Source organism: Podarcis liolepis (genome assembly GCF_965112155.1).
Source record: "Podarcis liolepis genome assembly, chromosome: 15".
Classification (NCBI taxonomy): domain Eukaryota; kingdom Metazoa; phylum Chordata; class Lepidosauria; order Squamata; family Lacertidae; genus Podarcis; species Podarcis liolepis.
In genome coordinates this window covers 9,821,493-9,844,657 of record NC_139566.1, presented here as the reverse complement: position 1 = coordinate 9,844,657, position 23,165 = coordinate 9,821,493, and the positions used below count along the sequence as shown (strand labels likewise).

Below are 23,165 nucleotides of genomic sequence, written 5' to 3'. Positions count from 1 at the left end.
GCCATATATCATGTATGCAACACAAAAAACAGTGACAATTTGTTGTTGACCAAGGACAGCTGGACATATAAAGGGCCTCATTACCTTCAGTAGTTTAGGGCCTCATCAAACCTAAACCCAGCCCTGCTCAAAGGATAATAATAATAATTTCTATACCTCAATCAAGGGTCACAGGGCACTTTACAATAAAAAACACAAAAATACATCCCATAGTAACAAATGAAAACAATAATCCTCACACACATAGTTTAAAAGGCCATAGACTGTTTATGCAGCCCAAGGCCTGGGAGAAGAGGAAAGTTTTTGCCTGGTGCCTAAAGACATGTAATGAAGGTGCCAAGTGAACCCCATTGGAGACAACCTTCCACATATAGGGAGCCACTGCAGAAAAGGTCCTGTTCTCATGTTGCCACCCTCTGGACCTCTCACAGAGGAGGGCCTCAGATGATGGTTGCATGTCCCAGGTCGGTGCATGCTTTTACTCGGGAGTAAGCCTCATGCATGGCAGTGGGATTTGCTCCTGAGATCATCGCTGTGCCAAAACCCAATTGAGCTTCCCAAATAAACCCATGCATAGGATCGTGGATCTCCAAGACAGGATCCAGAATTCAGCAGCACGGTGGAATGTATAACAAGAAAACATGTGTCATATTTCACCCATGCAGACCCACCCTGTCCCTCTCGTTTACTCGTGAGCAAGTTCTGTATAAAGTGCATTCAACGTGCATTGCATGAGTTTCCACAAAAAATCCTAACAGCTACCATTCCCAGCACCCTTAACAAATTACAGTTCCCAGGATTCTGTGGGGGCGTGTAATGTCCTTTAAATGTGCATCAGGTGTGCTTTAAATGTATGGAGTGGATGGCAACATTTTGTTTTTAAATTGCATTTTTGGAGTCCCCAGTCTGGGCTCATTTGCAAAAGTTCCCTCCTTCTTATCTTTCTGCATTACAGTCTGTGGCGGCGGCCAGGAAGAATGAATATGTACAATGCTTTGAATAAATATGCATATTTTAAAACACGAAGCGCTTAGGAAAGAAATTAATATGCTGGTCCCTTTACTATGGTGATTATCAATGGCTAGAGATGGACGTGTTTTTACAGAGATTAACAGGCTGGTATAGACAGGGGCTTAAAAAGAAAACAATATTTATAGCTTGCTCTTCATTGAATCCTTTCAATCCCAGAGCAGGGAACAAAGTATTAAAAAATTTGGGGTGGGGGTGGGAATGGCAATATGCAAAACGTTTGATAGCATGTAAGACGGATCCAATAAAAGACAAAAATGCCCGTGCTGTCGTAAGGTAAACAAGCAAAACTACAGTTTCAAAAATGAAAATTTCCAGTTTAAGCAAATATGTAAGTAACAACAAACAAACACAATATATTGGGAGCCATTTGTGGTGTAGTGGTTCAAGTGTGTTGGACTAAGAACCGGGAGATGGATGGACAGACAGATCTGTACGTTGATGGGTGGATACATGTACAAATCTGTCCCGTCCCCCCTGCATACATTGGAGCAGCTGGGGCAACCCAGTCAGAAGAGTGGGGTACGAATCGAATAATAAAATGGTTATTATTATATGGATAAACGTAGAAGACAGGAGTGCCTGGCGTGCTCTGGTCCATGGGGTCACGAAGAGTCGGACACGACTAAACGACTAAACAACATATGGATAAACAAACACATGCATCTGAATGGATGGAAATGGAAGACTGGAGAGGTAGATTTGTATGTGGGTGGATGGGCAAGTACGAATCTGTCTGTCTATGGATGGATGGATGAATTGGTATTGTACCTCGATCAATGGGCATGGACGGACAGTTAGACCAATTTCGACAAGGACGGCTAGAGGCAGACCTGGACATGGGATGCGCGGACACAGACATGGATGGATGGAGAGACAAACAGATACATATACGGATGACCGATAGATATGGACATGGGGGGACATGGATGGATCGACAGACTTGTATAAGCATGACTGGACCAGGTGAATAGACAGAAAGTCAAACAGGTGGTTGATGAAGAGGCAGACATGTTGCATTTAGACAGACGAAAGGAAGAAAGTGTAGATATATATGAGCGTGATGAAATATGTATGTGGATGGATGGAATATATCTGTATGGAAGAACACATGAATATTTGTACATGAAGTGATGGATGAGAATATTCATGGGTGGATGGACCGAAAGAACCTGTCTCCCGTGTTACAACTACTTAGAGTAAACCCCTTGGAACTGATGGGTATTCTCTTGAGAATTATAGGATTAGAACTATCCAAACAGTATAGTTGTTTGTTTTTTTATGCATGCTACTACAGCCGCAAGAATGTGATTTGCCCCAAAGTGGAAAGATGAAGAGGTCTCGACGAAAGATTGGATACAGAAATTAATGGAGTATGCAGAAATGGCGAAACTTACTGGAAGAATAACAAATAAAGATAACAAACAAACTCTTTAGAAAGGAATGGAAGTGGTTTATTGTGTATTTACAAGCAAGTTGTAAACAGATTAAGACATTGGCAGGATTATTGTGAAAACTTGCAGACAGACAGATAGAGAGATAGATATATGACATATATCAGAACAGAAGAATAAAAGAATAAGTTAAGATAATAAGGGAAAAAGATGGGGGGAATGTAAGGAACCGCAGGAGGAGGGGGAAGGGAGTCGAAATCGAAAATGTTAAAATCTGGCAAAATAATAGAAATGTATATAAATGAAAATAATAAGAAAAGAAACTGATGGGCATGACTAACTCGATCCATTAATTTCAAGGGGTTTGAGTTGGAGACAATCTATAGAAAAGGAGGAAGAAAGGGGAGGATGGAGAAGTAATGTTTATAATTCACTACGCAACCTTTTTTTTTGTAAAGTGCATGTTTACTAAATGATAACAATAATATCCTGTCGCTCCTTAAACCTTTAAGAAAAGCTGGCGCACAAGCCCCGTGAAAACGCGCGAGTTGCGCGCCCGGGCTCCGCTCCTCGCCTCTCTCATCCGCGCCCAGAGGCCGGACCCCTCGCGGCTCGCCAGGCCGCCCCCTCCGGATCTGGGCGGGGAGGCTTCTTGCCAGAGCCAGCCGCCCTCTCGCCTTCCCTGTCCGGCAGCAGCAGCGGGAGAGGCGCCTTGGGACGGCGTGGAAAAGCAGCGGCCGAGGGTCCCGTCGAGCAAAAGCAGGTAAAAGCAAAACCAAACAGCGGAGCCCGAGGGCGCCATGGGGCGACCCCACCCCAGGGCTGGGTGAAGGAGAGGGAGGGGTGATCCTTTGCCGCCCCCTATCCCGCCGTGTAAAAGGATCCCCCTCTTGGAAAGACCCCTTTCCATGCCCCTAACAGCCTTGAGAGGCACCCCCCTCTTGTTTTCTGGCCCCCTCCCACCCCCAGGACCAAGAAACCCCAGTTCTGCCTGCTAGCTGCATCTCCCACAAATGATTTTTCTCCCCTGCCTCTTATTAGGAAAAGTCTATGTCTTTCTTCCTTTCCAAAAATGAAAATTTAAGACCCCTTCTGTCTGCTGAAAAGCGTTTAGGAGATATAACTTGTTTGATCTCACCCCCCCCCCCAAAAAAAGTGGGGCAGCAATAGTTGCCCTTCCTTCCAAAGCCCCTCCTGGTTACAATTTAAAATTCTTACTACTCCGACTCCCAGCTTGTTGGCAGAGAGAGAGAAAGTTGTCTACCCACTTTTGGGGGGCTACAGAGCTGGGCAAATGAGGCATTAAAAGTGGGGTCCAGGGGTCCTCTACCTCCAAGCGCTCTCCCAGTTGCTCATATTGTTGGATGAGTTTTATATTTCCGTAGGTGTAACTGTTTTACCGATCCACCCAAATTGATGCTTCCTTCTCCGCTGGCCAGTTCTGCTTCCTTTTAAACTCCTTTACTATTCAGTTGGAAGTGGTGGCTTTTAATTCCTTGGGAGAAAGAGGAATTGGGCGGGACAAGGTGACCAAGGTATTGGCCCTAATCTTGGCCAGCTCCTCACCTCCTTTGCCCAGGGAATGCCTTTCCTATCCTTTGGGCGCTGGGCCTCCCCTCGCCTCTGGCTGCCCTTCTCCGAGTTACGTGGCTGGGTTGTCAGCGGGCGCGTGGCCGGTTTGAGGCCTCCATCTCAGGCTCCCGAGATAGCCTGTGCCAGCCTTGGCGTAGGCCTCCGTCCTTTCCCCAGCGGTACCCCAAATTCGGCTTTTCCTTGACCCCTGCTGCTGCCTGGTGCCCTCTGCCCCCATGGCCGCCAAGTGGTTCAAAGAGTTTCCGTCCAGCTTGAAAACGGTTTCGGAGAGAGCCAAGCCGGGCAGTGCTGCCAACCTTGGGAAGCTGTGCAGTGCCTCGCGCAAGAGCCTAGGTCCTCCCGAAGCGGGCACAGCGGCTTCTCTGCCCGGGAAGAACCGGAAAAACTCTGCTACTGAGCTAGGCGGCCCACGGACCCTGCTTCTGCCAGGGAAAGATGGTGGAAGTGGCCGGCTTTCGCGGGACAACCTCCAGGGCCTGCTGCAAGCCGCCGCGGGGAAGATGCGTAAGAATTCGCGGGTGGATGGGGCCCCCGCAGACGAACCGGCACGGGGGGCACCCAAAGGGAACGCCGGCTGCGGGACCTACATAAACCGGCTCATCAAAGTGGATGCTCACGAGAAAAACGGAAAGAACTACCCTGGGAGCTCCCCGAGTCCCACCCTGGTTTCAGCTCCCGAGTCAGAGAAGGCTAAACAGGAGACGGTAAGGATCCTGCTCATTCCGATACCCTTTCCATGGTGGTGCCAGCGTATGACCATTGGGCAGGCTTAGAATGGGTAGGCCACATTCATTCTCCGTGCCCTTTCTCAGTTGCCAAAAGAAGATGACTTTCTAAGGACTCTCTGCCTATACCAACTTGACACCGCTTAACGCCGCTTTTGATTTTGCTACCCAATTAACCTCGCGGGCACCCCTCGCCCTTGCCTCTTTCATCTGACGTGGATGTGCTTCCAATTCCTTTGCCTCTCTTCCACTCCCTGCACCAGCTAATTAATCACATTAAAAGAAGAAGAAGATATAAGCCATTGCTCGATTTGTGAGCGCCTTGATGCTGCGCTTAATTTAGCTGGACTCAAAACCACCATGTTTCTTGTTATGCAGAGTGAGAATAAGAGGCGAGGAAGAGAGTGGACGGCTCTTTGAGCTGCCCGGCGTCTGAAGAGAAGGGCGTCCTTAGTTCAGGGATGGGCTCAGGCTGTCGGCTGCAGATAGAACGTGGTGGGAAATTATAAAAGGGATCCTTAAAAGCAAAACGAAAAGCCTAAAATAATTAATCTGCTTTCTGGGCTTCCGTTTTGAAGGACGTCCGAACAACACTTTATATGAAAGGAGAAACTCCTGCGGTTTTTAATCCCGTATACAGAAATATAAATAGTTCTGTTCTTTGTTTGCACAGCACCATCAGTATACAGAATTTGATAAGCAACCTCCCTAGAACTTCTACTTTATGTAAAAATCATTGTTGTTACTTAAATTCTGAGGTGCTCCTGTCATTTATGGGTGGTACAGTTGTCATTGGTCCTTCTATTTACAGTGTTTGGGGGAGCGTGCCTATTATTACGTAGCCAAAACAGCACCAGCCACACACAGCAGGACAGTGGGGAGGGGGGGTCTCGTGCTTTGCCAGAAGGACACAATAATCTTTAGAAAAAGAGGGTGGGGAAGAGGCAGAAACTGCTGAATGAGGACTGAGCATGCTCGGTGGCCACAGAAGACCTGAAAACATGATGGGGAATGGAATGGAGCACCTGAAAGGGGACATGGCTGGCTGACTGGCAGGAACCCAGAACAAGCACACCCCATACCGCAACATTTTGTTGCAGGCCCCGCTATCTATTGATTTATTTGTAATTTGGGTGATTTATACACTGCCATTTGTGCAAGCGACAGATACAATAAGACACGGAACAATAAAACAACAGGGTGCTTTACAATAAAACGAGGAAACCACCAAACCCATAAAATAGTGCCATCCTTTAAAAGAGGGCAACCTTTTCCCAGACCAGCGGGTGTGGCTTGGGGAGGGGGTGTGGCTGAGAAGGTGTGGCCTCAGGAGAGTTTCCTGGGAAGAGGGATGGATGGCTAAACCACTCCGGGAATTGTAGTTCTGGGAAGGAAATGCGAGGGGCAGGAGTCTCCAATTTTCAGCACCCTGAACAAACCACAGTTCCCAGGATTCTTGGTGGGGGGGCCCATGGCTGTTTAAAGTACTATCGTAGTGCTTAAAACGTAATGTGCAGACAGGGCCTGGGGTAAGATGTTGGCCACATGAGAGGAGCCGCACGCAAATACACATTTCAGGGGGTTGGACTAGATGACCCTTTGGGTCTCTTCCAGCTTGACAGTTCTGTGAAATAAGCATCACCTGCTTGCTTAACGCTGCCTTTGCACCACTTCCCTTTGCTGTCAAGGTTATTATCCTGGAAGATTACGCCGACCCGTATGATGCCAAGCGCACCAAGGGTCAGCGAGATGCCGAGAGGCTAGGAGAAAATGACGGCTATATGGAGCCATACGATGCCCAGCAGATGATCACCGGTAAGTGTCCGGGCGCGTCTGCCAGGTGGGTGGGGGGCATTAGGAGGCCACGCCAGCCTCAAAATCCCGAGACAAGGGGAGAGTTGGCATCACCTGCCCATGTCCCTTTCTGGAGTCCGTCTGTCCGTGCTCTCTTGGCGACATCGAACGGACCGTGAGACAGCTTAGCAGCTTGGAAAACTGGAGCCGCCGTTAATTGTTCCAAAGAAAGGTCATCTTTTTAACGTTTCCTTTCTCGACACCCCGAGGGGTGGAGGCAAAGAAACCTGGCAGGCCTTGGTTTGCCAGCCTAGTTGTTTATATGCCAACGCCAACGCCGTCACCTCACTCACGACTGACTGATCAGTCAAATGCAAGGTTTTTTGAGGTGTCTTGCTGGAGGAAAATTCTTGCCACGACATTTGCTGAGGAATCCTTGCTAGTTTGTCATGAGAACCTTGGTTGTTGTCAAGAATTCTGGGACATTTTCTTTAGGGTTCATACAGGTTCTTGGCCAGTACCAAGTTGGCCTTCATAGTTTCCCTGTGAGGACAGAGACCTCACCCTAGAACAAAGGTGGGGCACCCATGGCCCTCTGGAGGCAGCTGGGACCCTGGCACCCATCATCCCTGACCATCAGTTTTCCTGTTTTGTTGTTTAGTCGTTTAGTTGTGTCCAACTCTTCATGACCCCCTGGACTAGAGCACGCCAGGCCCTCCTGTCTTCCACTGCCTCCCGCAGTTTGGTCAGACTCATGCTGGTAGCTTTGAGAACAGCATCCAACCATCTCGTCCTCTGTCGTCCCCTTCTCCTGGTGCCCTCAATCTTTCCCAACATCAGGGTCTTTTCCAGGGAGTCTTCTCTTCTCATGAGGTGGCCAAAGTCTTGGAGCCTCAGCTTCAATTTTCCTACCAGTTTTCAGTTTTCCTACCAATGATCTAAAGATCTCACCCACATCCCATAAGACCACTGAGTCAGAATTAACCACTGTACCACTTCCTGCTTTCCGACTTCCCAACATTTGAGTGCCTGGTCAGTTACCAGATATTGTGGCAGGGAGTCCCACAAGCTAAGCTCTGGCTGTGCAGAAGAAGCGGTTACATTTACAATGGCTGGGGCGGTGGTTTAGCCATGATTTAGATACAGGGGTGTGTATAGAAGCTAGTCTACTGTACAAAATTTAAACCTTTTGCCCTGCCCACTTTTGCCCCAGGCCCCACCCACCACTGCCATGCGGCCCCCAGGAGGTCACTCAGAAGGGAATGTGGCCCTAGGTCTGAAAAATCTCCCAGACTACAGCACCTGGAAGCAGCCAGTGTGGGCATGGTTTCATGTTATTAAATTCAGATTTCAAGCGGCCTGAATCCCCACCGATCCCCTATTTCCCACATTGTCAGTGTGAGGTTGGGACCCCTTGACCCACCCTGCTGGGGGTCACTCGCACCCCAGCTGCTCCTTTTCTCTTCCCACCAAAATTAAAACAAAACAAAACAACTCCCCCACAACCTTATCTCTTCCAGCAGAGAGGCAGGAAAAGAGAGAGCTGGTTTCCTGACCCAGATTTCTTTTTCCCGTTAGACCCCCCTCCCCTGCCCCTCAGCCGCCACCAGATTTGTGCCCTGTCTCCCAGCTGTGCCAAAAATTTGCTTTCTCAAATTAAAAGCAGCATGCTTGTTTTACAGTAGCTAACTTTTATCTCAGGTCATCTTTTTTTTTTTTGCAAGGTCGCTTTGCAAGGGCAGAGAGAGTGATGGAATATTATGGTGCTTTTTGAGCGCATCTGCAGCGTGCGTTTAAAGATCATGGCTTCCTCCCCAGTGAATACTGGGACCTTTGCCCCTACGAACTCTGGGAATTGTAGCTCTGCTGAGGGGAAGAGGGGGTCGCCTAACCAAGAACTACAATTCCCAAAGGAAGAAGGATTGCTTGTTAAAGCAGACCCTCCAATTGTCCCTATTTTCCAGGGACAGGCCCGGGTTTATAGAAGCTGCCCCAGTTTCTGATTTGATCCCAGAATATTCCTCTTTTCCTTAGGACGTCCCTATTTTCATCAGACAAATGTTGGAGGGGACGTGCCTATTCTCACTGGTGAAATGTTGGAGAAAATCCTGAGAAAAGTCATTTACTTCTCTCAGAGTGCCCCTATTTTCCAGGGACAGTCCCGGATTTACAGAAGCCGTCCCGGTTTCAGATTTGATCCCGGAATGTCCTGATTTTCCTTAGGACACCCCTGTTTTCATCAAAGAAATGCTGGAGGGTATGGAATTATGCGACCCCCCCCCCCCGAGCCAAGGAGATAAGTAACTATATAACCTTTCAGAAGAAAACTAAAGGCAGCCCTGTATAGGGAAGTTTATAAAGCTTTTATTATGTTTTTATATACGTTGGAAGCCGCCCCGAGTGGCTGGGGCAACCCAGTCAGATGGATGGGGTATAAATAATAAAATTATTATTATTATTATAGAATAGGACATCCCTATTTTCATCAGAGAAATGTTGGAGGGTATGTTAAAAGCACACTGAGAATGGTAACTCTGGGACTGGAAGTTTATAAAGGTTTTATTATGTTTTTATATACGTTGGAAGCCATCCCGAGTGGACGGGATATAAATAAAATAATAATAATAGAATAGGACATCCATATTTTCATCAGAGGAATGTTGGAGGGTATGTTAAAAGCTCGCTGAGAATGGTAGTTCTACGATTGAAGTTTATAAAGGTTTTATTATGTTTTTATATACGTTGGAAGCCATCCTGAGTGGACGGGGTATAAATAAAATATAATAATAATAATAATAGAATAGGACACCCCCATTTTCATCAGAGAAATGTTGGAGGGTATGTTAAAAGCACGCTGAGAATGGTAGTTCTGCGATTGAAGTTTATAAAGGTTTTATTATGTTTTTATATACGTTGGAAGCCATCCTGAGTGGACGGGGTATAAATAAAATAAAATATAATAATAAATAATAATAATAATAATAGAATAGGACATGCCTATTTTCATAAGAGAAATGTTGGAGGGTATGTTAAAAGCACGCTGAGAATGGTAGTTCTGCGATTGAAGTTTATAAAGGTTTTATTATGTTTTTATATACGTTGGAAGCCATCCCGAGTGGACGGGGTATAAATAAAATAAAATAATAATAATAATAATAATAATAATAATAATAATAATAATAATAATAATAGAATAGGACATCCCTATTTTCATAAGAGAAATGTTGGAGGGTATGTTAAAAGCACGCTAAGAATGGTAGCTCTGTGCAGTGAGCGGGGAGAGGGGTTTCTTAACAACTCTCAGCGCCCATCGCAAGCTACCTTTCCCAGAATCCTTTGGGGGAAGCCATGACAATTTAAAGCGGTGCAATTTACAGCTTCAAGTGTATGATTCGGGGCCTTATTTCTACCTTGCTCGAGTCAGTTAGCACCTGAGGGGCCTCATTCTGCCGCGTGGGGCCCTGGACCTCTGACCCACCCCAGGCCCTGCCCTGACGGACCCCTGCCTTTTTGTAAAAACAAACAGGCCTCAAACGTGGCCGGTTGCCTAGCAACCACCGGATGCCTGCCCCGGGCTCTCAGGCCCATGGCGTTCCCACCCGGAGCTGACACAGAATAACAGGAAATGGTAGCGCCGGAAGCCGGAGGCGATGTGGGGCATTGTTGGTGGAGGTGGCCTCCGTGCGCAGGATGTGGGCGCTTTTACCTCAGACGCTGGTTTCGAGTGCGAGGGTTTCCCAGATCCTACATTCGCTTCTCCTGGTTTTGACCCACCGCTGGGTAGGAGACAGTCCAGCCCTTCCTGTCAAGAACAGAGGAAGCTGATTTGCACCGAGTCTGAAAGCTGGGTCCACCTTGCTCAGTGTTGCATGCACAGGCTGGCAGCATCTGTCCAGGATTTCGGGCAGGGAGTCTGTCTCTATCGCTCTCTCTCCCAGCCCTCCCTGGGGATGCTCCCGGGATTTGAACCCGGGACCGTGCAATGCAGGTGCTCTCCCACTGGACGATGGCTCTTTCCCTGGAAATAAGGGGAGTTTCTACTCCTCATGGCCGTCACATACTGTAAAGGGTTTGATTTTAACTTCATAGCCAGACACTGGAGAGACCTGTCAGCATGGATCAATGGTACCAAATAGTAAGGGAAACAGTCTCATTAGAAAAACTAACCAATAGACTTTAAACTGACATGGGGACAAATGGAAGAAGATGCCTATGGCTCCCCTTTATCACATACGCAGCCCAACAAGACAACGACAAGAACCCACCAACAGCATCCAATATGGCTAACCTGATTCAATAATAATAATAATAAATTTTTATTTATACCCCGCCCTTCGCGTTCAGAAAACCGGGCTCCATTCACACACGAAAACAAAGTTCACCACAGCCGGTCACAAACAAACAGCCACACCTGAGGCCAACCCCAACCTCTCTCACCACCAAAGGATCACAAATGAACAGCACAAGCAATGCTGACACCAAACCCCACACATATATTAAGTAAAATAGAAATATTGCCACCCGACCCCAACCCACTCACCATTCCCCCCTCCACCTCTTTCCCCCTTTTCTTCCTAATGTAACACTAATGCAGGAGTCGGCAACCTGCGGCCCGTGGACCACAAGCAGCCCTCGGGGGTCGTTTAAACAGCCCACGAGTCACCCCCAAACTGAGCCGTCCGCTCAGTGAGTCCCCGCGCACTGCACTAAAGCGGCGCAGCGCGGAGCAGGGACTCGCTTCCGTGGCGCCGGAAATCGCATCTGCGCAGACTCAGACGCCGGAAATTGCGCATGCGCAGACGTTGTCCGGCCCACGAAGCGATCTCCGCAGGAGTGAACCGGCCCAGGCATGATAAACCTTGCCAAGCCCTGCACTAACGTCTCAACGAACGAAACTGATCTTTAGAAAATGTAACTTGAAAAAAAAGAGACATTGCACATGCTTTTGTAAACCAGGAAATCTTTAATAAAAAAATACAGTGGTACCTCGGGTTAAGTACTTAATTCGTTCCGGAGGTGCGTTCTTAACCTGAAACTGTTCTTAACCTGAAGCACCACTTTAGCTAATGGGGCCTCCCGCTGCACCGCTGTGCAGCCGGAGCACAATTTCTGTTCTCATCCTGAAGCAAAGTTCTTAACCTGAAGCACTATTTCTGGGTTAGCGGAGTCTGTAACCTAAAGTGTATGTAACCTGAAGCGTATGTAACCCGAGGTACCACTGTACATTTAAAAAACCCATAAAGGGTTGATTTAAATAGGAACATGGGAAGCTTGTCTCACTTGACTTTTAATCTCAGGGTGGTGGGTTCAAGCCCCACGCTGGGAAAAGATTCCTGCATTGCAGGGGGTTGGAGTAGATGACCCTCAGGGTCCCTTCCTAGATTCTGTAAATCTGCCTCATACAGAGTCAGACTCTTAACTTTGCCTCACCCATGTTTTGAGTTCTGAGGAGAAAACCAGATGAATCGGAAGCAAGGAATTAAAAAATCTTTACTAGAATACTGTACTAGAGTACATAAGCGGACAGGTCACAAAACGGAAGCAATGTTTGTTCTAGGAAAAATCAGAATCGGGTGGAAAGTATCATGGAATGACAACCCACGAGGCATTGTTCTAGCTGTTCCCTGCGGCACAACCCATTTCATGCTGAGGAATTAGGCATAAGAGAAACCTAACAGGGTTGCTAGCTTGTTCACCCTGCAATCCTGGAACTAAGTGCATCTCTGCTATAAAATTTATTAAAAACAAAAAAAAACCCACCTTTTGTCTACTTTGACTGGCAGCAAAGGACCCATTAGATTGAATGGGGTACATACACACAGAGAAGTTGCTCTTTTTCACTCACTCGCACTCACACATATGCAGAATAAAGGCAAAGGACCCCTGGATGATTGCCGTATTTTTCACACCATAAGACGCACCTAGTTTTTAGAGCAGGGAAACAAGAAGAAAAAAAAATCTGACTCAAATGTTGTACTAAACTATTTAAAACGGCAAAGCGGGTGGCTCCTGTCCACTTTGCTGCTTTTATTTTTTTTTTTTAAAAAGATATTTATTGAAGTTTTAAACAATAAAATAAACTTCCCAATCACACCAAAAAAGACAAAACATTATCACACTTAGATAAAAAAAACAAAAAAAGAAAAAGATAAGAAGTAGAAAAACATAGGGGGGGGGAAAGCATAAAAATCCAATTTTTTACTTATTATTTTCATAACCCTTCTTCCTGACTTCCTCACATCTCCCTTTTCTGTGTTCCTTTTTACACAATCATATTCAGCAATAGCTTACCCTCTTTCAAATCTTAATCAATCTTGTACGTTTCAACCTATTATGTCTCTAATTTTCCCCTTTATGCCTTTTATTTAAATTTGACACAATATAGTTTATCTTTTTTAACCTTTATCTTTTAAAACAATTTTTTGCATATTCCTTTTAACTATGTCACTAATGCCATATTATCTTTATATCCTGCATCATTTTAACATTCAAAGATTCTACAATGTTTTTGCAAGTAGTCTTTAAACTTCTTCCAGTCCTCTTCCACTAACTCTTCTCCCAGGTCTCGAATTCTGCCGGTCATTTCTGCCAATTCCATGTAGTCTATCACTTGCATCTGCCATTCTTCCAGAGTGGGCAAATCTTGTGTCTTCCAGTACTTTGCAATAAGTATTCTTGCTGCTGTTGTCGCATACATAAAAAAAAACTCTGTCCTTCTTTAACACCAATTGGCCGACCACTTTGCTGCTTTTAAGCGAGCCACGGTATATAATGAAGAGAATGGGAAAAGGATAGGCATTCCATTACAATGTAGCTCTTTTCATTATCACTGGGAAGTCGGTATTGGCAGCGGTCACATACACTAAAATTTGAGCATTTTGCTGTTATTAATCAAGAATGGTAATAGTCAGGGAGAGAAACCAGGGCTGTGCAAATGAGAAGTGCTTGGAATATAAAGGAACAGCAAAGAGATCAAATGATTGCACTCCAGTTCCTAAATCTGTGAAGTTTTCTCAAAACAGTCATGGTTGTTTTGAAAGGAAGATTCAAAGAGTGGGAAATGGAGTGATTGAGCAAAGAACAGAGGAGGAAAAGAGGGCAGATAAATAGCTTCCATTCAATACCAAGAGAACACAATGTTTTTGGTTTGGTATAGGTGGCGTGTACTTGTAAGAATGTGTATAATGAATGATAGATTTGGAGTGGAATATCAGTGCCTCTTTTCAGCAATAAAGATTAGCTGCTAGGAACATGGTCTACACACAAACACACAGGATGTCCGGTTATAGCTGTGCAGTTTAAACTGTTACTGAGCCAGATGCCTGCTCGGTTTTAGCTGAGCTCACCATTACTGGTTTGTGGAGATGCTTTGCATGTATTTATGACTATTTCCGCAAAACTGCCACTTGAAGAAATCCCCAAACTTAATATTTTTAAACTTCAAATGGAGCTCAGAATCTAGTTAGGCAATCAAGCCTTTGCAGTTGAATTAGGAGGCACTGAGAGACGGCAAATTACTGCTCTCCACCCCCAAAGAGCAGCCCAGGAGCGCACAGCCTGCCCGCTGCCCCCAAACCTTCCCGAGGCTTCAGGGAAAAGCAGAGGTTGTCGGCAGAGCAGTGTGGCTCCCCTCCCCACCCCCAAAGAGCAGCCTAGGAGTGTGCTGCACTCCGGCGATTTGGCTCCAGGGACCACACATTTGCTCCATAAGACGCACAGACATTTCCCCTTACTTTTTAGGAGGAAAAAAGTGCGTCTTACAGAGCGAAAAACACGGTAGGTCCAGTCAAAGGTGACTATGGGGTTGTAGCGCTCATCTCGCTTTCAGGCCAAGGAAGCTGGCGTTTGTCCACAGACAGCTTCCTGGGTCATGTGGCCAGCATGACTAAACTGCTTCTGGCGCAACGGGACACCGTGACGGAAGCCAGAGCGCACGGAAACGCCGTTTACCTTCCCGCCACAGCGGTGCCTATTTATCTACTTGCACTGGTGTGCTTCCGAACTGCTAGGCTGGCAGGAGCTGGGGCAGAGCAACGGGAGCTCACCCCTGTCACGGGGATTTGAACCACCAGCCTTCACTAAGGCTAAGCATAGAGTGCGCGTTCACACACACACAAAAATGTGGTACCCAGAGAAAAATCAATGGGTACCTTTTACACAAACGGTGATGGGTGCAGAGAAACCCTGACCTTTCCACCCCGTTTTCCTCCCAGAAATCCGCAGGCGGGGTTCAAAAGACCCTCTCGTCAAAGCCATCTTGCTGTTGGATGAGCCGGTGGAGGCCAAAGGAGACCCCCCTGCTGCTGCTGTTGCTGTTGCTGCTGCTGCTACAACTACAACTATTAAGCGCCAAGGGGCCAAACCGCCACAGCTCTATGACACTCCCTACGAACCGGCGGAAGCTGGGCCCAAGCCAGAGGCCCGACTCCCGGAGAATGACGAGCGGCCGCCAGCTGAGTACGAACAGCCCTGGGAGTGGAAGAAGGATCAAATCGTGAAAGCTCTCTCAGGTAAGACACAGTGTGTGTATACGGAGAGTAGGGTTGGGAGTGGGGTGCGTTGTCTTAGGTTTATTTGCCTGGTCACCTATGGTGAGCTCAAAAATTCGTCCAGCCGACCAGGCAGAGAAGTTTAACCAGAAGCTGTCCTTCTTCCGTTCTGTTTAAGACCCAAATAACACACGTAAGGGGACATGGGTGGCGCTTTTGGTTAAACCACAGAGCCTAGGACTTGCTGATCAGAAGGTCGGCGGTTCGAATCCCCGCCACGGGGTAAGCTCCCATTGCTCAGTTCCTGCTCCTGCCAACCTAGCAGTTCAAAAGCACCTCAAAGTGCAAGTAGATAAATAGGTACCACTCCGGCGGGAAGGTAAACGGCGTTTCCGTGCGCTGCTCTGGTTTGCCAGAAGTGGCTTAGTCATGCTGGCCACATGACCCGGAAGCTGTACGGCGGCTCCCTCGGCCAATAAAGCGAGATGAGCGCCACAACCCCAGAGTCGGCCACAACTGGACCTCATGGTCAGGGGTCCCTTTACCTTTACCTAACTCACGTAAATCTATGTGTAGATGAATAAATTCCACATACTCCAGAGGGCTGACTTTGGCACCCACCCATCAGTCGCCGGCCATAATTATGACACCAGATGATCCACAGATTGACTACAGATGCAATTAATAACTTGCAAGTTGCTGGCAGCGCTGGACTCCCATTGGTGGATGTGTGGCACATCCGTGAAGACTCTTCCCCTTTCCTTCCAGTGCAGTTTGACGGGCCAGAGAGACCCCCAGCGTCCAAGGATGAGGCTCCAGCACAGCCGCGGCAACAGCAGCATCGCCGCCAGCGGAGCTGGCCCTCCAAGATGGTGAAGCCCATGGCCGTGGCAGAGCCAGACCCAGATGGGGACCGTGTGGATCCTTCTCTTGCCTTGGAGAAACAGCCGTAAGTATTCAGCAGCCAAAAGAAAACCTCAGCACCATAGCTGTGTATATTCTGTACAGTGGCGTAGCGTGGGTTGTCAGTACCCGGGGCAAGGCAAGTAATTTGCGCCCCCTAACCCATGGATTTGCGCCCCCTAACCCTAACCCCCAGATGTTGCGCCTGGTGCGGCCGGCCCCCCCTGCACCCCCCACGCTACGCCACTGATTCTGTACCTCTGCAGGCCTCTTAGAATCCGATAGTCTGGGATGTAGTTCAACATCCCCCAGCATTCATTTGTGTTTTTTTTAAAAAAGAAGAAAGCAAGTTGCTAGCCCTCATTAAGTGGCACAAAATTCCTTGCGAATTTCACCGGGCCTGTCTGTCTGTGGATATTTTCCTTGCCTTCCCTTCCACCTTCCCAGCAAATGCGTTCCAAGTTCTTCCCAGCTGAGGAAACAGAATACATTCAGGAATTATGCACTGAACAGGCATGCTTTATTTAAAAAGTCCTGCTTTTATTGGGCAGAATACACATGGTGTGGTCTTATCCTCCCTCCCCTGCTTCTACCAGCCTTTTGAAACGTTGAGATTTGGGGGGGTCTCCTATGTACACAGCCCCTCCCTAGAATGCATCACCTAAATTCAGAGCCCTGAAAATATCCCTTGTTCATTTGAAAAAACAAAAACAAAAGTAAGTTTCTGTCCCTCAGGGTAGAACCAGGAGGTACACTGACAGAGTTCGCTGGTGGTTATGGAGCATGTATAAGATCTGGAGCAAAGCTTGCCCATTTATCATAGGATCTGAACAGCTCAGTTCGTAAGCAGCTGAGTGCTATGCTGTTCCTCACTGTGGACTAGAAGCTTGCTCTGATCTCATGGGGCCCTTTGTATTCCAGACGGGAAGCAGTATTCCATTTCCTGGCCATGGGCTGAAGGTTCTCCACCCCTGATTTAGGCAGAATCCATCTGGAATGCTGCAAGTTGCAAGATTCCTGTCTTGACCAGAGAGCTGGACGAGATAACTAGGGTCCTTTTCCAACTCTTAAGAATCTCTAGTTAATCCATGTGAGCTCCTACCTGCAGTTTGAAAAGGATGCAACTCAATGGGGTGAGGGAAGACACACAATCAGTGCTTTAACTCCACTGTTTTGGGGGTATTATTTTTTTAAAAACCCAGCCCGCAATAAAAGCCACCTTAGTGTTTTATAAACCGATGAACCCCAGCCAGAGAGCAAAATGAATTGGGGAGGGTTTTGTTCTTGCTTCTTTCTCCAAGCACGGAGGCGCAGGTCCATCTCATAAATAGGCTGATTGGCAGGCAGCTTTCAAGGACAGAGAAGGGGAAAGCTTTTCATGAGAAAGCATAATGAACCTGCGAAGTTAATTGCCATGGGATGTTGCTATGGCGACTTAGGATAAGTAGCGCTTTAAAAAGAGCAAGGTTGGGGGGGCAGTTTTGGAAAAATCCATGATAGATAGGGTTATCGACGGCTTTCCACTGAAAGCGAAGCCTCCATGTTTAAAAGCAGTATACCTGGGGCACCCTGGAACGCAGTCCCAACATTGCCTGACCACTTATGGCAAGTTAAGAAATTTGTCCAGGCGACTAGACAGAGAAGTTTAATAAGAAGCAGGTTCCTCCTCCCCTTTTCTTCTTGTTTATTTGAAGACCCAAAAAACTAATGTAAATATATGTGTGGATCAGGCATCCCCAAACTCGGCCCTCCAGCTGTTTTGGGACTACAATTCCCATCATTCCTGACCACTGGTCCTGTTAGCTAGGGATGATGGGAATTGTAGTCCCAAAACAGCTGGAGGGCCAAGTTTGGGGGTGCCTGGTGTGGATGAATAACTTCCATAAACTTATGGACGTTCCGGCAACAGGCATTGTTCTGGTGAGCACTGACTGTTTTCAAGCGCCTGAATGGGGAGCCCGGTGCCCGCTGGGTGCTCTTGAACTAGAACTCCCATCATCCTTGACCGTTGGGCCATGCTGGCTGGGGCTGATGGGAGATGAGAATGCAAAACAGCATCAGGCCAGCGGTCCACCTGGGCAAGCGGCAGGGCTTGAGCCAGCGGCGAGGAGATCCTCTATGGAGCCTGTAGAGGAGATCCCCTTTGGGCTCTGGGAAGGGTCTCCTTGTGAGTAGGAGGTGCAGCTTGGCTTTGCTCAGGCTGCTGAGAGGCGCTGGGGTGAGTTATTGCAGTTTTCAGAAGTAGGGGGCCCATGGCTTGGCTTTTGAAAAACGGGGTCTGTAGTACTTTGCTAACTGGGAACCACTGCTCTGTGGTAAGAAAAGCCCTGCTGGATCAGGCCAGAGGCCTGTCTAGTCCAGCATTCTGATCTGTCATGAGCAGATCATAGATTCATAGAATTGGAAGGGAGCACGAGAAACACCTGGTATATCTTGGTTCCCGAATAGCTTAGCTCCCAAACAAATCGGCTCCTGAACGTTGCAAACCCAGACGTAAATGTTCTGGTTTGCAAACGCTTTTTGGAAGCCAATGTCAGCATTGTTTTGGGGGGAGCAATCAGCCAGTCAGAAGCTGTGCCTTGGTTTGCGAACGTTTTGGAAGTCGAATGGGCTTCCGGAACAGATGACGTTTGAGAACCAAGGTACGACTGTACCATTTTCAGTCTCTCCGACAGTCGGCACGTCCAGAACGGATTGAGTTTGGGAACCAAGCTCCTGCAATGCAGGAATCTTTCACCCAGTGTGAGACTCGAACCCACAGCCCTGCGATTAGGAATCGCCTGCTCTACCAACTGAGCTGACAATCGCCCACCAGGTGCCCACGAGCTCTCGGTCTCTCCCCTCCTGAGGTTTCCATCAGCTTGTATTCAGAAGCACCGCTGAAGCTGACCCTTCTCCTTTCCCTGCAGCTGGTTTCACGGCGCCATCACTCGAACCGAGGCGGAGAGCCGGCTGCAGCCGTGCCGGGAAGCCGGCTACCTGGTCCGCACCAGCGAGACAGCGACCAGCAAGTACTCCATCGCCCTCAAGTGAGTGCCCGTTCTCCGAGGCAGGAGGGCTGGATGGGGGCAAAGCGGACTCTGATCTGAAGTCGACTCACTCCCAGATCTCCCATGCCAAGCCATTGGGTCAGTGATGTCGGCCCAGGCTAGCAGCATTCCTCTCTGCCTCCTTGGGGGGGGGGGGTGCCAGGAATCGAACCTGGGACCTTCTGCGTGCAAGGCAGATGCTCCACCACTGAGCTATAGCCCTTCCCTTGAATATAATAAGGTTCTAGTCTTCATGCTTCTGAACAAAGGGTTAGTTTAAAGAGGGACTTAGGAACCGGCCTCATCCCTTTGGTCTAGCTGGCTCAGTGTTGTCTACACTGACTGGCAGCAGCTCTACAGGGTTTCAGATTGGAGGGGCATTCCCAGTCCTAGCTGGAGACACCGGGGATCTAACCTGTGATCTTCTACAGTGGTGCCTCGCAAGACGAAAAGAATCCGTTCTGTGATTCTCTTCGTCTAGCGGTTTTTTCGTCTTGCGAAGCAAGCCCATTGAAGGATTAGCGGATTAGCGCTATTAGCGGCTTTTAGAGGCTTTTAGCGGCTTATCTGCTGATCGGATCAGCTGATAAGCGGCTTAGCGCTATTAGCGGCTTTTAGCGGCTTATATGCTGATCGGATTAGCGCTATTAGCGGCTTTTAGCAGCTTATCTGCTGATCGGATCAGCTGATAAGCGGCTTAGCGACTTAGAAAAGGGGGGGAGGGGGAAAAACCAGCAGGAACTTGCAAGACATTGTCGTCTTGCGAAGCAAGCCCATAGGAGATTCGTTTTGTGTAGCACCTCCAAACCGGAAAACTCTTTCGTCTAGCGAGTTTTCCGTCTTGCGAGGCATTCGTCTTGCGGGGCACCACTGTATATGCAAGGCAGGCGTCCCAAACCACTGATCAATGGCCGCCTCTACTTTAGTTAACTCACCACCACCTGTCCAAATAGCCACAGCCGCACTCTGCCTTGCATTTTGCAAGAAAATTGAGAGGGGGGAACCTGAAATGGGAGCGGGGCCTGCAGGACCAAGGAGGAAAAGGAGATCCATTCAACCATCCCTGCCTCGTTCTCTACCCTGCCCACCCAGATTCCTGGAATCCTTTCGCCTTTCTGACCTTGCTTGTGTAGCTCCGCCGCCTCCCTTTCCAGCACTGGCTCCTCAGCGGAGGATCGCTGGCCGGGTGCGGCCCACACTTCCTTCCTCAGGATGCTGAGCCCCTGGATTGGAAACAATCGGAGCTGGGAAGGGAGGGGGATTTGAAAAGAGAGGGCGAGGGGAAAGTGTTGGGTTGTGGCAGCAGGGGAGGGCTAAGGCACTGAGAAGCAGGCCAGGGACCTAAAGGGGACCCCCTGGCACCGGGTCTCCTGGGGGTCCTGAGCCCCTTTGCATTTCCTGACTCTGTTCCGTAAAAAGAAGAGGCCTTTCCCCCCCTTTTTTTATATACTTTGCTGAATGCTGAGATGGAACCCTGCCATCCTGCTGGACCCTAATTCCCATCATCCCTGACCTTTGGCCACGTTGGCTGGGAGCTGATGGGAGCTGGAGTCCAAGAGCCACTCTGAGCCCGGCTTCGGCTGGGGAGGGCCGGATATAAATAAATAAATAAATAAATAAATAAATAAATAAAAATTATTATTATTATTATTATAAGAACGTTAATGAACTACAACTCCCTTCATCCCAGTGATTCTGTGTTCTGGATCCGGGCCTCACCTGCAGCCACTTTTTTATTGGCTTGGTTTGTTCCTTCAGAAGAAATGTGGTCCATATTGGCACACATCAGAATTTATTTATTTATATTTTTTTTCAACCCTTTTATTGTAAGAAGTCAATAATATTCCCAAACGACCTACACAACCATCCACATGAGGCAGGATGATGTCAAATCCCAGGTATAGGAGAGGAATACACACACACACACACACACACACACCATATTTATTTGAATGTAATGTGCACCTTTTTTTGGCCAAATTACATTGCGAATATTCAGGTGCGCATTAGATTCGATTGCAAGCTTGAAAAGCACCGCTGACGTAGCAAATAGTTTTTTGGGGTCTCAAGGTTTTAAAAACTGAGGTGCGCATTAGATTCGTTGACGCATTGTGTAAATACGGTATATATATCCCGCCTTTTCCATTGATGGGACTCAGCTTACATACACAGTCACACCTTGGTTCTCAAACGCCTTGGTACTCATACGTTTTGGCTCCCAAACGCCAAAAATCCGGAAGTACTAAGTGTTCTGGTTTACAAATGTTTTTCGGAAGCCAAACGTCTGATGCGACGTCTGCTTGAGTGCAGGAAGCTCCTGCAGCCAATCGGAAGCCGCGCCTTGGTTTTCGAACATTTCAGAAGTCGAACGGACTTTGGGAACAGATTACATTCTAGAACCAAGGTATGGCTGTATCATTTTCAGTCTCTCTGACAGTCAGCACATTTCCTTTTTAAAGCGCGAATACAGTGGTATCTCTGCACGCGAACAGGATCCGTTCTGGAGCCCCGTTCATATCCAGAGCTGAATGCAACCTGCATCTGTGCATGTGCGGGTCGCAATTCACCGCTTCTGCGCATGCACGTGACGTCATTTTGAGCGCATGCGCATGCGTGAGCGGCAAAACCCAGAAGTAACAGGTTCCGTTACTTCCGGGTCACCGTGGAGTGCAACCTGAAAACGCTCAACCTGAAGCGACTTTAACCCGAGGTATGACTGTAATAGGACGTGGGTGGTGCTGTGGGTTATACCACAGAGCCTAGGATCAGAAGGTCGGCGGTTCGAATCCCCGTGACGGGGTGAGCTCCCGTTGCTCGGTCCCTGCTCCTGCCCACCTAGCAGTTCGAAAGCACCTCAAAGTACAAGTAGATAAATAGGTACCGCTCCAGCAGGAAGGTAAACAGTGTTTCCATGCGCTGCTCTGGTTTGCCAGAAGCGGCTTAGTCATGCCGGCCACATGACCCAGAAGCTGTACGCCGGCTCCCTCGGCCAATAAAGCGAGATGAGCGCCGCAACCCCAGAGTCGTCCGCGACTGGACCTAATGGTCAGGGGTCCCTTTACCTTTACTTTATGACTGTAATGCGAATATATCAATTGGGCTGGGAGTTTCAGCTTGGAGGGGCACTAAGCCACAGGTGCCTTTGCACCCAGCAGGAAGGATTGAGAGGGGAGCGGGGGGGAATGCAAGCATCCTGTTCACGCACACCCAATTTTGTCCACACCCAGGACCAGCCAAGGATGCGTCCACATCATCGTGGCCCAGACCAAGGATCACAAGTACACGCTCGACCAGTCCAGCGGCCTCTTTGACAGCGTCCCCGAGGTGGTGTGCTATTACTCCAGCGAGAAGCTGCCTTTCAAAGTGGCTGAGCATATGATGCTACGCTACCCGGTCGCTACACCGAGCAAGACCCACTAGCGCCCCCCCCACCCCATCCCCCTGTGCACACACCTGGAATCAGAACTGGGATCTGACTGGAGAAATGCTGGACTGGGGAAGGTATACCTTTACGCTCGTGAAACAGCCATGGATCAGCAGCGGATCTTCCCCACATTCTACCCCTCTCTGCTCATGGACTCCCTCCTCCCCTCCCCACTTCCCTCCCCCCAAGATCTCTGGGATCAGGACCCTCTGTTTCTCGTGGATCGCCCCCCCCTCCTTTCCTTCTGCACTGTAATTTATGTATAAATAAATTCATTCTGCCACAGGGCTGGGGGAAACAGTGGCCTTCCTGATGTGGTTGGACTCCCAGCCAGTGTGGCTGATAGGGCCTGGAGGAACCATAGAGATGGAAGGGATCCTGTGGATCACTTGGTTCAGGATTATGCAGCTGTCCCGTACGGGAATCAAACCCACAACCTTGGCGTGGATGATAACATCCCCATGCTCTTAACCAGCTGAGCTATCCAGGAGGATGGGAGTTGAAGTCCAGTAGTTCCCCACTGGTTTCCCACCCCTAATCTAGTGTGACCGATCTGCTGTGCAGATGAAAGGGTGTGGCGGCGGCAGTGCTGACCCCCTTGGGCCCCCATTAAGTACTATTGGATGTTATAAGGAAGGTTTGGATCTGAGATTCTGTGGAGAGGGGACAGAATCTTCTCGTCTCAGATTCTGTGGCAGGACAGAGCTCAGGACCCCATATTATCCTCAATGATCCTCTTTTGCTTTCTCCCATATGAATGAATAGCTACTGTTCATTTCCATGGA

At 48.3% G+C, this 23,165-nt stretch overlaps 2 protein-coding genes across 3 annotated transcripts in view; one reads left to right on the top strand and one right to left on the bottom strand.

Moving 5' to 3' along the window:
• TDRD10 (tudor domain containing 10) overlaps positions 1 to 10,909 on the bottom strand; it is a gene marked incomplete at its 5' end in the record, with an annotated part of 34,363 nt that extends 23,454 nt beyond the window's left edge. The window contains 2 exons of one of the 2 annotated variants that reach the window (XM_083477210.1): positions 10,242 to 10,337; positions 10,862 to 10,909. In XM_083477210.1, coding sequence (XP_083333336.1) covers positions 10,242 to 10,337; positions 10,862 to 10,894 — 129 coding nt within the window. Of the gene's footprint in view, positions 1 to 2,928; positions 3,334 to 10,241; positions 10,338 to 10,861 lie in introns of those variants that run through there. The other variant, XM_083477209.1, reaches the window with a different exon arrangement.
• SHE (Src homology 2 domain containing E) lies at positions 4,232 to 22,678 on the top strand (the record flags this gene model as incomplete). The annotated part of the gene is made up of 6 exons (XM_083477223.1): positions 4,232 to 4,720; positions 6,430 to 6,556; positions 14,749 to 15,045; positions 15,793 to 15,973; positions 18,837 to 18,956; positions 22,184 to 22,678. The coding sequence occupies 6 exons, from the start codon at positions 4,232 to 4,234 to the stop codon at positions 22,374 to 22,376; spliced, it is 1,407 nt and encodes a 468-aa protein (XP_083333349.1). The 3' UTR covers positions 22,377 to 22,678.
• Between the last annotated feature and the right edge of the window lie 487 nt (positions 22,679 to 23,165).